Raw genomic sequence first — 14,122 nt, 5'->3', positions numbered from 1 at the left:
AATAAATAGATTCAGAAGTAAAAGAGAAATTATGACAGACAACTCACAAATATGGAGCACCATAAGAGACTACGAACACATTTATGCCAACACATTGGAAAAGTTGAAAGAACTGAATAATTTTTTAGAAGTACACTGTCTTCTAAGACAATTGGATTTGTTTCTTCCAGGAATCAACAGAAAACCTGAACAGACCAATTACTAGAAATGAAGTTACTCAAAAGTTCCCCCCAAAACAAAACCCATTACCAAATGGTATCACCAGTAAGTTCTATCAAACTTCAAAGAGGAACTAATATCTATTTTTTTCAACAGTACTCTGGTTCCAAAAACAGACAAGAGCATCACACACACAAAAAAAACCTATAGACCAATATCCCCAATGAACATACGAGATCTCTGAAATCTGATTGTCCCGTCCCTTTCATTTTGTGAGGACAGTAAAAAAAATGAAGCTGTCTGAAAATAAAAAATCATACCTTTACAAAATACTGAGTATGCTGATACACTGAACTTATACCTCTCAGTCTCCAGAACTTTGAGAAAAAATTTCTGTTGTTTATAAAGCCCCACCCAACCTTCCCAAATATAATTTAAAAAATAGCATATAGGGCCTCCTGCTAGCTTATGTGGCATATTTATGCAGATATTTAAAAATGTCCCTTTTGGATGAATGAATTAGAAAATCCATTCTGAGTAAGTAGATTAGAAAAGGGCACTCATGTGGTGGCTAGAAGCAGATCCCCCAAGTTCATTTCTTGGTAAATGGTGGAAGAGCTAGATTTCATCCCCATTGGTGAACTTGGTTAGAAACAAAACTATATGCCTGGATGGACATTTGCAGATCTGCAAAATGCTCTTTTGACCATTCCTTGCTATGATTAGGGCAGGGTAGACACCTTATTTGGCAAATAAGGAAATGGCATGGAGCAGTAAGAATGGTGCATGAAAGTGACAGAGCTAATAAGCAACGAAGTCAGGCAGGCTTTCTAGGCCAGTAGCTCTTCACAGAGTTCTGATTTCTTTCTGGGAGAGGAAACAGGAAGAAGCTCCTTTTTATGATATTGCTACTGTGTTACAGATGACTTCAAAGATTTTGTGGACTAAAGCAGAGGATAAATAGATGATTCACTAAGCTCAATATTGGATTTAATAGAAGTCCTAGGTTGTAAGCTGATTTGAAAAATGCTTTAATTATATGCTCAGAAATGAATATTCATTTTTTACATGTTTACTATATAAAAAAGAGTAGTAGACTAGAGATGACTACATATAATAGATTACCCTACCTTTCCCACAGTTTATTAACTTAAGGATATAAATCTTTCCATGTCTTGAAAATATGAAAAAGAAAGAAACACATAACATACACATCCAACTTACCAAGAAGTGTCTGCTTGTTCTGGGTAGAGTCAGGCTCTGCAGAACATCTACAAGATCGGAGAACAATCACTCCTCCAAGCACTCCATCTTCACTGGCCAAGAAAGGTGAACCTAGGCAGAAACCATTAGTGGTGATTTTTCAGTGAATTTTACTTAATTTCCAATTTTCATCTGAGTACTAGAACTACAACAAAAAAATAAGGTATAAGTAAGATACTGAAAGCTGCCCATTTGCTGACAATCACTATTTTTCATACCTAGTACACGATTGATAGCAAAGGCAGGTTTATGCCCAAATAGGGAACACTTGGCAAACGGAGTGTCAGATGCCGCCAAGACTTGAGTGTGGGTGGAGCACATATTATTGTATTCAGAATAGAATTGGAAACACTACCAGATTAAAGGACCCAAACACAAATATAGGAAAAAATGTTCAGCAACTCCCTTTGATCAGCTCTTAGGGATCACTTACCAGGCTCTCCCTGCTGTAAGGGGCATGCCACCAAAAGCTTTGATTTACAACCTTAAATTCAATTTTAAACAATAAGCCACAAACTTTATTACAAACATTTAAAAATGCTCCTGATGGTTTACACAAATAAGGATGAAACTGTATTTCTGAGAGTCTGGTGGTTAGAAACAACTAGGCCTCTTTGAAATCTCACACACTGAGCTATTGTGAGCATTTCAAGAACACTACATTTTAAAACCCCTCATTTTTCCTCCCCAAGGACATCTTCAAACATCTGGCATAGCGAGGAAGCACGTGGAAAACAAATACAAAATTAACCCAAACACTATCAAAGAAAGTACTAAAATAAAAACCAAGCAAATTGGATTTGGGGGAGCTTCTGGTTAAATTGAGTAGATTAAACACATACATTATCTCCACTGCTCCCCTAAATACCAGAAAACTGAGGGAAGTAGCTGCTTACCAAGAGAGCTGTGAAAGATGAAACCTGTTTCCATAGGGTGGTGGTGTGGGGCCTGGGGGAGAGAATTGAAGTCACCTATAAGAAGCCACCCAAAAAGGATGAAAAATTGGATCCTTCAAGTTCCTCTTAAGGCAGACATGCAAGGTGGGACTAAAATGAAGATGGTTGTAAGTATCCAAGTATGTCCCTTAAACCTATTCAGTTCACACCCTACATCTAAGAATATTTATTTTACATTTTAAAGGGTTATTTTTTAAAAGGAAGAAAAAGTATATGTGATCGATGTGGTCCCCAAATATAAAATCATTATTTTCTGTTCCTTAAACAAAAAATTGTCAATCCCTCATCTAGAGACCTAATTTTCACTTTCTTCCTCAACTCTTTAGAAGCTAGAATAGTTACTGTTTATAGAGGCTGAAACAGAAAGACTTGAGACTTGGAGGCATCAGACTTAGTCCAGGACAGGATAAAGTCTCCTAACTGAAATCAGGGAACTAAAAGTCTTTATGTTAATTTCTGAAGTACCCAACTCCCTTTACCTGGAAGCTCACAGGTTGCAAAAAGTCACAGATACCTTCCAAGAAAGAAGCTAGATAATTCCTTTCCAGCTACTCAATCAGCTTAATCAGCTCAAGAATAAAGACGACTTGAGAGACTCTCAAAATATTGTTTGTCCTTGCCTACTGGTAAAGGCTTCCAGATGCCAAGAGTGACTCATACACAGAAGATTCTTAAAGATCAGCTAAAGCCACTTCAGCATGAGTTTGATCCCTGCCGTGGAGGGGATCCACATGACACTGCAGACCTCTCTTGACCAACCCGCTGCTTCCCTCAGCAATGTACTTTGTCAATCTGCCTGTTCTGCTCCCCACTCAGTCTCTGGTTAATCCTCTCACTCCCCACACCTCTGGCCTGTACCCCAGTTCCATAAGCATAAATAAATAAATCTTAAAAAAAGAAAAAGCTAAGGGAAAATCAGTTCCAAGTTCGAATTCTATATCTGGCTAAAATATTAATCAAGTATGAATGTCAGAATAACACCCTACAAAGTCTCAAAAATTTACCTTTTATTCACTCCTCAGAAAGCTGGTAGGATGTCTTGGCAAAATAATGGGATTGGGGGGAAGATCTGGAAACAGGATACAAAACAATGAAAACAGGGATTCTCAGATGACACAATGCAATTCTGGAGGCTCAGAGGGCCAAAATACAAATTGGAGCAGGCAGCCAGAAGAAACTGGAAGAGTATTTCCAAGAGTGAAAAAATTAAACTTAGAGAATATCCATTGAATTTGGAATTATTAAAAAGAAATGTTCACGTTAGATTTTGAGTAACTTTGAGAATGAAAGATATTGGTACAAAAATAAAAAATAAAGTCAAAAATAGTGAGACAAACATTCATTGCAGAAAAACAAAAAATTTGTATAAAAAAGGAAGCAATCACAATAGACTCAGATGTCAAAAGACGGAATCAAAGATGAAAACTGGCAAAGATCACAAGCTTAAAAAAAGAGAGAGAGATAATGCATTAATAAGGAAGAGAGGCAGGCACAGCTTTGTGTAGTTTCGGGTTGGAAGTAAAAGGAAATTAAATCCTCCACAGTGTGAAAATGAAAATATCTAAATTTGTTATCAAAGAATATCTAAACTTGGAAAAATCAAGAAGTAATAGGATTATTATGTTCAATCATAGATGTAAGTTCTAGAGGAAATAGCAAAGAGAGTGAAAAGAGAGAAAGTTAAAAATAATAGATTTAAGAAGTGCCCTGGATTATGGTGATGGCAAACAGGTGATTTGGTGATGGGAAGTCCATGGGGATTACAACTGAGATGGAAAAAGGCACAAAATGTTGAAAAAATAAACTATTATATATATAAATATATATATATATATATATAATAGCCATAAGAGGACACTGAGGGTGGGTGGGACAGAAAATTACTTATTTTCATTGTAAGCCTGGATATATATATATATTTTTTTACTTTTAAAATCACATGCATGCATTGCTTTGCAAAGAAAACAATATAAACTGAAATTGTGGCATTAATATTTTTAATCCTTAGTTTCATATAGAAGGAAGAAAGAAACTTGGAATTCACAGTCATTGATGACACTATACTAGGTGGCATTTTGTTATCATTTTTATAGGTGAAGAACTTGAGGCTTGGAGAGTTGCAATGATTTGCTATTATGTTACAGCTGAACAAGGCATGTTACTTTCTCCCCTCATCTGAGTCCATGGTGCTTTATTGTTTGTTCATGCTTCTCAAGGAATAAGAAACTAGACACTAAACTCACCTTTCAACTACTGCAGGATACCTCTACCCTACCAACACTCATACTAATCACCTCTAAAATCAATCCCTTCTACACTAGCCCTGGGAATTTCTCTTGGATTTTTTTAAAGATTTATTTATTTATGCATACAGGAGCTGGGGTGTAAGTCAGAGGTGTTGGGGGGTAGAGTAGTGAGAGGATTCACCAGAAACAGAGTGGGGAGCAAAACAGGCAGACTGAGGGGGGAGCAGCAAGTGAGACAGGAAGGGTCTGCTGCACCATGTGAGTCAGTTCCCTGGCTGGTATATAACTCATGCTGCTGTAGTTGCCAATGGCTTTCTAATGCTGAGACAACCCCTTACACTACAAGGGAGGCCCCTTTTCCTAGATTTCTTCGAACTGATCCAAGCTCAAAACCTTCCACCTTGTCCATATCCAATAGTTCAACACTTCAAATCCTGTCAAATTCTGTCCATTATATTTATGATTGCTGTTCCACCAGTCACCACTCCCTTTATTTCTGTTAACAAGATCATCAATACACTTCATTTTATGGGGAACACTACAGTAAATTCCAAATCTCTAACCATTAAAAGTCTCTTAATTCAATAAATATCTATTATGCACTGGACTCTTCTAGACACTAGCAGTTCATAAAATGAAGATAAAAAATAAACTCACAAAACAGTAAATAAATCCAGTCACAGCAGTAAGTGCTGTCTAAAAAATAAATCCTGGTAAATGGAGGGCATCATTGGCACAAAGACTTCTTTATTATATGACTTGAGAAGGCATCTTTTGGTAGTAGTTAGACATGTGAAGTTCTAGGGAAAGAACATTCTAGGGAAATGATGCAGAGACCCTAAGGTGAGGAGAGGGTTGGGTGTTTAAAAAATAAAAAGGTTAGAGTGTGGCAAGAGCAAAATGACAGAGGCAGAAGTCAGAAAGAGGTAACCAGGCCATGTAGGGTTACAGAAGAACCCTAGGAGAATTCCAAGGAGTTTGGAATCCCAAATGTGAGAAAAAGACAATGGAGGGTTTTAATTAGGGCAATGACAGTTTTTATTTGTTTTTGTGTAAGACTACTCTGCAGAAAAGAATGGATTGGCAGGGCAAGTGTGAAAGCAGTAAGCCCCTAAGGGATCTGCGTGACTGTATAGTTGAGAGGAGATAGAGGCTTAAGAAAGCCTAGTGGCAATGGAGACTCCGCAGATATTGAGTCTGGGATACATTCTGTCAGTAGAACTAGATGGGTAGTTAGAATGGAGATGGGGGCCCGGAAATAGAGATACAGCAAAGTTTTACTCTAGTACAAAATATGCACCCAGCATATTTTGCTGGGTTTAATGATCGATCACATCATTAAACCATTCAAAAGCCTCAGTGGCTCCTAATTGCCCTTAAAATGATGTCAAATCTTCTTAGCATGATACCAGCTCTCTTTCTAACCTATCTCCCTATTCATTTTTATACATCATATATTCCAGCCAAAGTAAACTTCCTATACTCCATTTCCATGAGATTTCCAGAGAGGCCATCACTGTCCTACCTGACTTCTTTTTCCCCATAAAGGTAATTATTTATTTCTTTGTCTATATTCTTCCTTGCTTTTTCTACAGACACAAGTTCTCTGGGGTGGGGATATTTGATATACCTTGAAGTCCCGTTAATAACTAACAACCATCCCACTTATTTATTGCCTTCCTCCATTCCCAAACTCTAAACACCCAACCTCCTACTGTACTATGAGAGTGCTCTAAAAGAAGTGTTTCTTTTTATTGGGGCTCCCAGGGCACCCTGGAAGCTTTATATCAGGGCTCATCTTGCTTGGTATGATTCATTTCAGTTATTTAATAAAACAATGATTAAAATATATTTGAAGATTCTGAAATTTTCAGGGCAAGTACTAAGATTTATATTACTGTGATATAAAAATAATATGGACCCACACAGACCCCACTGTTTTGAATCTCAGGTGACAATCTCAGGTGACAACTGTATTTTTAAACAAAACACCACACACATTTTAATTCATGTCAGTTTCTTCAATTATAAAATCATGGCTATTAAAAGACATCATTCTGAGTTGTTGTGAAGGTTAAGTTTACATACATGACCTCCAACAGTGCTATTTAAACATTTCGGTAGTAATATTGGTGAAGGAAGACATTTTTGCATTTTGCTGGTTCTTAAAGATTATCATGCTGAAAAGGATTTACTGTACCTACCTCGTGAGCCACCTACAATTGTTGGAACCAGTGCTCAACTGGCATTCGGTAATTTGATGGTGTTGGTGATAGTATCAAATTCTCAAGTTATTATATTATATAATCTCTGCATAAAATGAAACACTATTTCTTAGTCTTTCCAGCCAAGAAAAAAAAACAAACACATGATGTATGTTAGGCATGGGCTATTTTTATATAGTAATATATATTAATATAGATATATAGTATAGATATAATAATATATGTTATATATATTATATATAAATAACAATATTTATTTATATATATTTCACATCATCATTTTTGTATAATGTTTGCTTTCTCCTCTCAGGTGTAGTCCCCACAGAATTCCCACCACCAATTTATCTGAGCACCATCATCATAGTCCCCTGTGCTCTTCCCCCTCCTTCAGAATGTCTCTGATTTCTAATTGGCAGGCTAGGTGCTTTCTATACACATTTAGGATACTGGACATAAATATAAATTTCCACTGATATATAACCAAGTATTTGCACAAAGTAAGCATAGATTAATAAATAATATTAAAGCTTCATTTATCATAACAAAATGTTTCAAGTAACTTCTTTAAATATCTAAGTCTGTAACTGCTGTAGAATGAAATTATACACATGGTAAGAGATAGTCAAATGTGTATAATTTGAACATTCCTTTAAGGATAAAAACTTTGAAGTAATTTGAAAATAGAATCACTATCAATACTCACGTAGAAGAGTCAAGGAGTTCATATGCTTTTGATCATTAGTGCCAGAATCTTAATTAGAATGGCCTTAACTACAAGGGAAGCCTTGATGGCTTATGAAATTCAAGAGAAAAAAACAAATTTCTGAAGATGTAGTAATGTGATGAGTTTCAGGAACAGTTGGATGGACACAGCTTCCTCTCTATCAATGATAATGACCATCAATAGCTCCAGAACACTGTAACTGACAACTTTTATCTTTGACAGTCTTCCTCTATCAGTTTTAACATTCTGAGGAGCCATGAATCTGACTTAAGAAGACAGGGAAACCTAACTACTTTGGTTTTAGTCAGGTGTTAAACCTAAAACAATTGCCTGTGACCAAGAGTTTAGGGAAGTGGGATCAGAGATGGGATAGAAAAATGCACAAATGTTCACGAAACACAAATGAATGTTACAAAATTGGGTTATGGAATCAGGAAGTTAGATTACAGATTTGGTAAGGTCTCGTTGAATTTGGTCAAGTCATTTTACCTCTCTGAAACTTGCTTTCTTCCCTCACCTTAAAAATTAGGAGAACAGGGTAATAATAATTCCTGAAGGCTCTACCAGTCTAAACAGGCATAATCCTAGCAGCATTTTCAGCTTAAAGATTCATGTCCACCCAGAAGCAGCAACCCGATAGGTACTTCCTCTTCAACATGTAAAGACTTACCAAGAGAGTAATTCTGTAGCCAGAAGGCAGTCACTAAGGTTCCATGTTTCCATTACATTTGACAAAGAACCACTGCCTTTAAAATAAATTTGCTTTCTTCTGTTTAATATATATATTGCCAAATCACTTGAATGCCAACTTTCTCTTAGAGGAGCTACCCATATACTGAGAAAAGGAAATATACTATCACAGATAGAGAAAGAGACTGCAGGTCAACAGAAAAAAAAGGAAATGGGGAATGATGAATATTCTCTAATGAAAAATTCCCGAACGCACTTCTTTTGCTGCATTAATGAAGCACCAGTATATTCTGTGTTTGAAGAAAAGCCCATAAGATTGTCTCCATAATCATATATGATATATTAACTTAGCTGTAAGCTAATAATTTCTCATTTCCAAAAAATCCCAGTGGTATGGCTATCACAGCATTCATTTGATAATGAAAAACCCAAAGAAGCTGAGGCTCAGGAAGACAAATGACAGAAACACCAAGAGGGAATGAAGAGTAAAGCACTAAATCAATGACTCAGAGACTCCTACAACAAACCTTGAGAACTACTTCTTTCCTCAACAACTCATGTCTACCACTGCTCATGGCTGTCATCAGTAGGGATGGTTTTCTGGTGATAAGCATAGTTTCAAGGACTACAAATTCATTCTTCTAAAAAAAATCCCATCATTTAAAAAAACTAGTATTTATGGAGGCAATTGATTTGCAACACTGTAGATGATTAAGACAGATAGATTCATAACTCTTAAGATGTTACCACAACATGTTTAACATCAAAGCACCTAAAATCCTCCACCATAACCCACTGGGTCCCCCTTCCTCCCTTTGCACCCCACCCCTTACTAGCCCTATTTGAAGTCTCAAGTCTACAGTCAGTTTTTAATGATTTGTTGGATTTAGTTTTGTGTGTTTCTTTGTTTTGTTTGTTCATATTCTACACGAGTGATTCATCCCATTGTATCTATCTCCTCTTGACTTGTGTTAGTTATCATAATCTCCCACAGTAGTTTCATTCATGTTTTCAGAAATGGCAATATTTCAGTTTTTTTTTTTTTATAGCTGATAATATTCCATTTGGTATCTGTACCACTTCTTCTTATTCTACTCTTTGTCACTGGACACATAGGTAGTTTTCATAATTTGCCTATTGAAAATAGAGAAACAATGAACATTAGAGTATGTATATCTTCTGAAAATTAGTGTTTTTTTATTCTTTGGGTACATACCCAGGCATGAAATTGCTGGATATTAAATAGATCTATTTTTAATATTTTAGAAACCTCTACATCATTTTTCATGGCTGCAATACCACAAAGCTTTGGTGGGAATTAACAATATTAATTCTTCCAATCCATAAACAGAGTATATCCTTCCATTTATTTGTGTTGTTTTTTTTCCAACAATGTCTTAATGCTTCGTTGTACAGGTTCCTAAAATCCTTTTGTTAAATATGTCGTCAGGTATTTTGTTCTTTTCATGTTATTGTAAATGAGTCTACTGATTTCTTTCTCTTCTATTTCATTGATTGCATATTTATATACTGATTTTGTAGCATGACAATTTACTGCACTGATTTATTATTTTTAAGAGTTTTTAAATGGATTCTTTAGGATTTTCTAACTAAATTATCAAATTAAATTTGTTGTCTGCAAATAGTGTTAGTGGGGTCCTTGTATATATTTCTCCTGCCTAATTGCTCTAGCTAGCACTTCCTACACTATGCTGAATAGTAGTGTTGAAAGTAAACATACTGTTTTGTACTTTCAGTTTTCACCATAAAATTTGATGTTACCTGTGGGTTTGCCATATATTATGACCTTCATTATGCTTTAGGCTTGTTCCTTCTATCTCCACTTAAGAGGACTTTTTATCATAAACTGAATCTTGTCAAATGCTTTCTGTGTCTAACCAAGGGGTATGATTTTCAGGTTACCTTTATTGTGGAATGAATTATTATACATCATTGTTTTGCAAATGTTGAACAATCACAATTGGTCATTATGTAGAATCCTTTTAAGTATTTTCCAGTTCAGTCTGCTCATATTTTGTTGAGGGTCTTTGCATCTGTATTTACCAGATATACTAGTTTTTAGTTTCTTTTTGTGTGTGATGTCCTTCTCTGCTTTTAGAATCAGGATAAAGGATTAGTTTTTCTTTCTTTCTTTTTTTTTTTTTGTGAGCCTACCTAGACGTTAGTCTTATTTTTATTATTTCAAAGAAATCAATTTTTTATTTCATTGATTTGAGACTTTTTGAAGTGTCTTGATTTTGAATCCCATTTACATGTGCTCTAACTTTTACTATTCTCTTCCTCCCAGCAGATTTTTCTTTCATTTGTTGTTGTTCTAGTTTAAGGTACAAGATTACGTTATACATTTGAAATCTTCATTATTTTTACGTAAGCCAATATTTATGTAAACATCCTGCTTATTACTGCTTGTGCTGCAGTCCATAAAGTTCAATAGCTCATTCTTCACTTTCACTTCCAGGTATTTTTGTCTTCTTTGACTTCTTCATTAATCCAACAGTCATACAGCAACAGTTTTTCATCCTACACATGAGATATTTTTCTGCTTGCTTTTTGTGGTTGATTTCTAGTTTGATACCATTGTGGTCAGAGGTGTTTTATGATTTCAGTCCTGATAGATTTATACTAATTTTGTGATTTAGCATGTGGTCTACTCTCAAACATATTCCATGTGTTTCCTTGCAAGAAGATATATTAAGACTTGTGGCAAGTTTCTGGGCCTCCATACCCCCCGATTTGTTTGATTAAACATGTGCCGACAAGGGGATAGGCAAGTTTTATTGGGAACTATTTGAAATCCTTTCTTCCCCTCCTGTCTTTATGCATGCTCCTGAGTAGTCCAACAGAACAATCTGTTAGCACCTGATATTCACACAGCAGTAATACAACTACTTTGTATGTTCTGGTGAACTTTGTCTTTAAGTAAATAAATACTATTATCATGGCAATAAAAAAATGGCTTCACACAGACTCTGTCTGAAAGTCTGTTAAAATGGTGTGATATTATCATATAGATCTTCCTCTGGGGTTTCCAAGCACGTAGCTCCTAAAATCCTTGTAATGTTCTATATGACAACTATAACAGTAAAAATCTACCAAGTTGAAATATGTCTTTGACAAAGGGTTAATTTCTTAGGAGGTACTCTCCTCTGAAGTTGCTTTTCAGAAAGACTTCTCTTAAAGGTCCTTTCCCTCACAGTAATGGGAAGATCTAATCTTCCATTAGAATTTAAATCAGCTACCTTTGTTTACTGCACCTTCATTTGTAAACTCCCTATAACTTTCCCCTTCACATGGGGAAGCTGTTCTTGTTGTGGCTGAAACAAAAACATCTATTATCTTGACTTCATAATGGATTATGTGATATATAGTTTTGAGCTCTTCTTCTTTTGTCCCAGCTCTCTGAGGCCTGACTAAACCCTTACTAACCCTTTCCTTGCAGTTCCCAGACAAAAGGTAACTTAGACTTGTGGCAAGCTTTCAGGCCTCCACATCCCTGCTTTGGGCTAAGCTTATTTGGCTGGGCATTTGCCCATGAAGAGAATGGGTAATTTTGGAAGTTTTACTGGGTAACTTTTGCTTGAAATCTTCCTACTCTCTCTTTCTATGCAACCCAAATCTATTAAAATTCTTCCACACTTAGAATCTCATTATTTTAAACCTTGAGCCTGCAGATAAGTGAACCCATTGGAGCATGCATCCCTTACCAGTTTTCCTAAGTTCTGAGAAAATTAATCAAACAGAAGACAGGGATATAGGAACCTCCTATAATCAGTCAATGGTCAGAAGCACAATTGACAACTGGGACTTATGATTGGCATTTTGGGGTAGTGAGGGGCAAAGGCAGCCCTTAATCTGTGGGACCTGACATCGTCTCCACGTAAACAGTGTCGGAACTGAGTTCAATTTTAGAACAACCATCTGGTGTCCAGAGAACCAATAAGGTGTGGGGAAACCCCACACATATTTGGTGTCCAGGTCTGTCAGAAATGTTGAGAGTAGAAGAAATATGCAAATGTTAATTGCTAACACTGTGGTTCCTGTCAAGTTTCTGGATTTCAAGTTTCTGGATGCTTCAAATTTTTTTTGGTATATATTATTGCATCAATAGAGTATACAGTTAGATAATTGCAAATGTTTATTATATCTCAGTACTCTTGAGGCTACCACTCAGGTCTGGAAACATTACAGTGTTTACATTGTAAACTTAAATGAAGATGTCATGTATTTGTGTGGGCACAAGCAAAATCATCCTGTACCTCTCTATTGTCTTTTAGGTTGGCAAATAATCAAACAAGCATCAAACAGGTTGATAAGAAGGGGAAAAGTCTATAAAAAGTTTAATAATACCTGTATACCTCCGTATACATGGGAAATGTGCAATAAAATTGAGTGAATCACCCTTATGATTTTTGATACCATTTTAAATAGTTTAACTAAGGCAAGTGAGATCAGGAGGAAGAAAGGGAAAGGTCAATTAGGAAATTTACTAATAAAGGCATAATAAACAAAGTCATGTAGAATTAAGTTCTCTGTTCTCCACTGAAAAGAGATAAGGATATTGGGTCTTCTTAATACAGTAAGGAGGACATCCTTAAAAGAGAACTTTTCCTTTATATATATATATATATATATATATATATAAATGTCTTCTTTGTTCATAGCAGTATTATTCACAATAACCAAGACATGGAACCAACAAAAATGGCCATTTAGAGACCACTGGAAAAGAGAATTATAGAATATATACTCCATGGAATACTACTCAACTGTTAAAAATAAAACAGTGCCTTTAAGAATAAATAACCATGGAAAGCTGTGTGAAGGTTTCTCAAACTGTTAAAAATGGAGCTTCCATATGATCCAGCAATTCCATTTCAAAGTATCTAATCAAAGAATACAAAAACACTAATTCAAAAGGACACCTGTACCCCTACGTTTATTGCTGTACTATTTACAGTATTGTAGATGTGCAGTCAATCCAAAAATAGATGACGGATCAAGAAGATGTGGTGTATAAGCACAATGGAATATTACTTGGCTATCAAAAAGACAAACTCATGCCATTTGCAGCAACATGGATAGTATAGCTGGAAAGGATCATGCTTAGTGAAATAAGCCAGAAAGAAAAAGTAAAATATTAAATGGATTCACTTATAGCAGGAGTATAAGGGATCTGGGTGAAAAAAAAAAATATATATATATAGTAACTGTAATAAAGTAACAATGAGTATCAATTAACAACTATAAACCAGAGACATTCTACAGGGGAGAAGCAGGGAACAGGATGAGCAGGAAGAGCACATGGGACTATGGTGATGGCATGTAGGTGAAGTGGTGGTAGGAAGTCCACAAGATTACAACTGAGATGAAAAAAATATACAAAATGAAGATTAAACAAAAGAAAAAAGAAAAAAAATTAAATAAATGAATGTTAAAAAAGGAATAAAATGAATGGATATTGAGAGTATAATGCTACATGAAGTTAGAAAGTGAAAGACAGTTAACAGATGGTTTCACACATTTGTGAAATTTAAATAACCAAGTAAAACAAACTTGAAAAACACAAGAAGTATATTTTTTAGACAATGTGTAAAACAAACTGGTTAACTAGAGGGGCAGTGGGGTGGAGAGGAGGGGAAAAAGGGAAAAGTGACAGAATATCTGGTGGGAGATAAAGCTGTACCCCAAAGTTACAGAGTAAATTTAAAAATTGGCAATTCAGACCCTCCCTGGTGGCACAGCGGGTTAAAGTGCAGCATTGCAAGCTAGCGGCAGCCACTTCAGTGTGAGTTCCATCCCCAGCCCTGGAGGTGATCCACATGATGTGGCAGACTTCTT

General features: G+C 35.7%; 1 protein-coding gene across 4 annotated transcripts in view; it reads right to left on the bottom strand.

Moving 5' to 3' along the window:
* TASP1 (taspase, threonine aspartase, 1) overlaps window positions 1-14,122 on the bottom strand; it is a 199,315-nt gene that overhangs the window by 44,786 nt on the left and 140,407 nt on the right. For all 4 annotated transcript variants that reach the window (XR_001145711.1, XM_004687161.1, XM_012728473.1 and 1 more), the window contains exon 12: window positions 1,384-1,494. Coding sequence is in view for 3 of the 4 variants with exons in the window: in XM_004687161.1 (XP_004687218.1) it covers window positions 1,384-1,494 (111 nt within the window). In the remaining variant the exon portion in view is untranslated. The remainder of the gene's footprint in view (window positions 1-1,383; window positions 1,495-14,122) is intronic.

This window comes from Condylura cristata, unplaced genomic scaffold, assembly GCF_000260355.1.
Source record: "Condylura cristata isolate star-nosed mole 26May11 unplaced genomic scaffold, ConCri1.0 scaffold00022, whole genome shotgun sequence".
Taxonomy (NCBI): domain Eukaryota; kingdom Metazoa; phylum Chordata; class Mammalia; order Eulipotyphla; family Talpidae; genus Condylura; species Condylura cristata.
The sequence above is the reverse complement of the archived record's forward strand: the minus strand, read 5'-3'. Positions and strand labels throughout refer to the sequence as shown.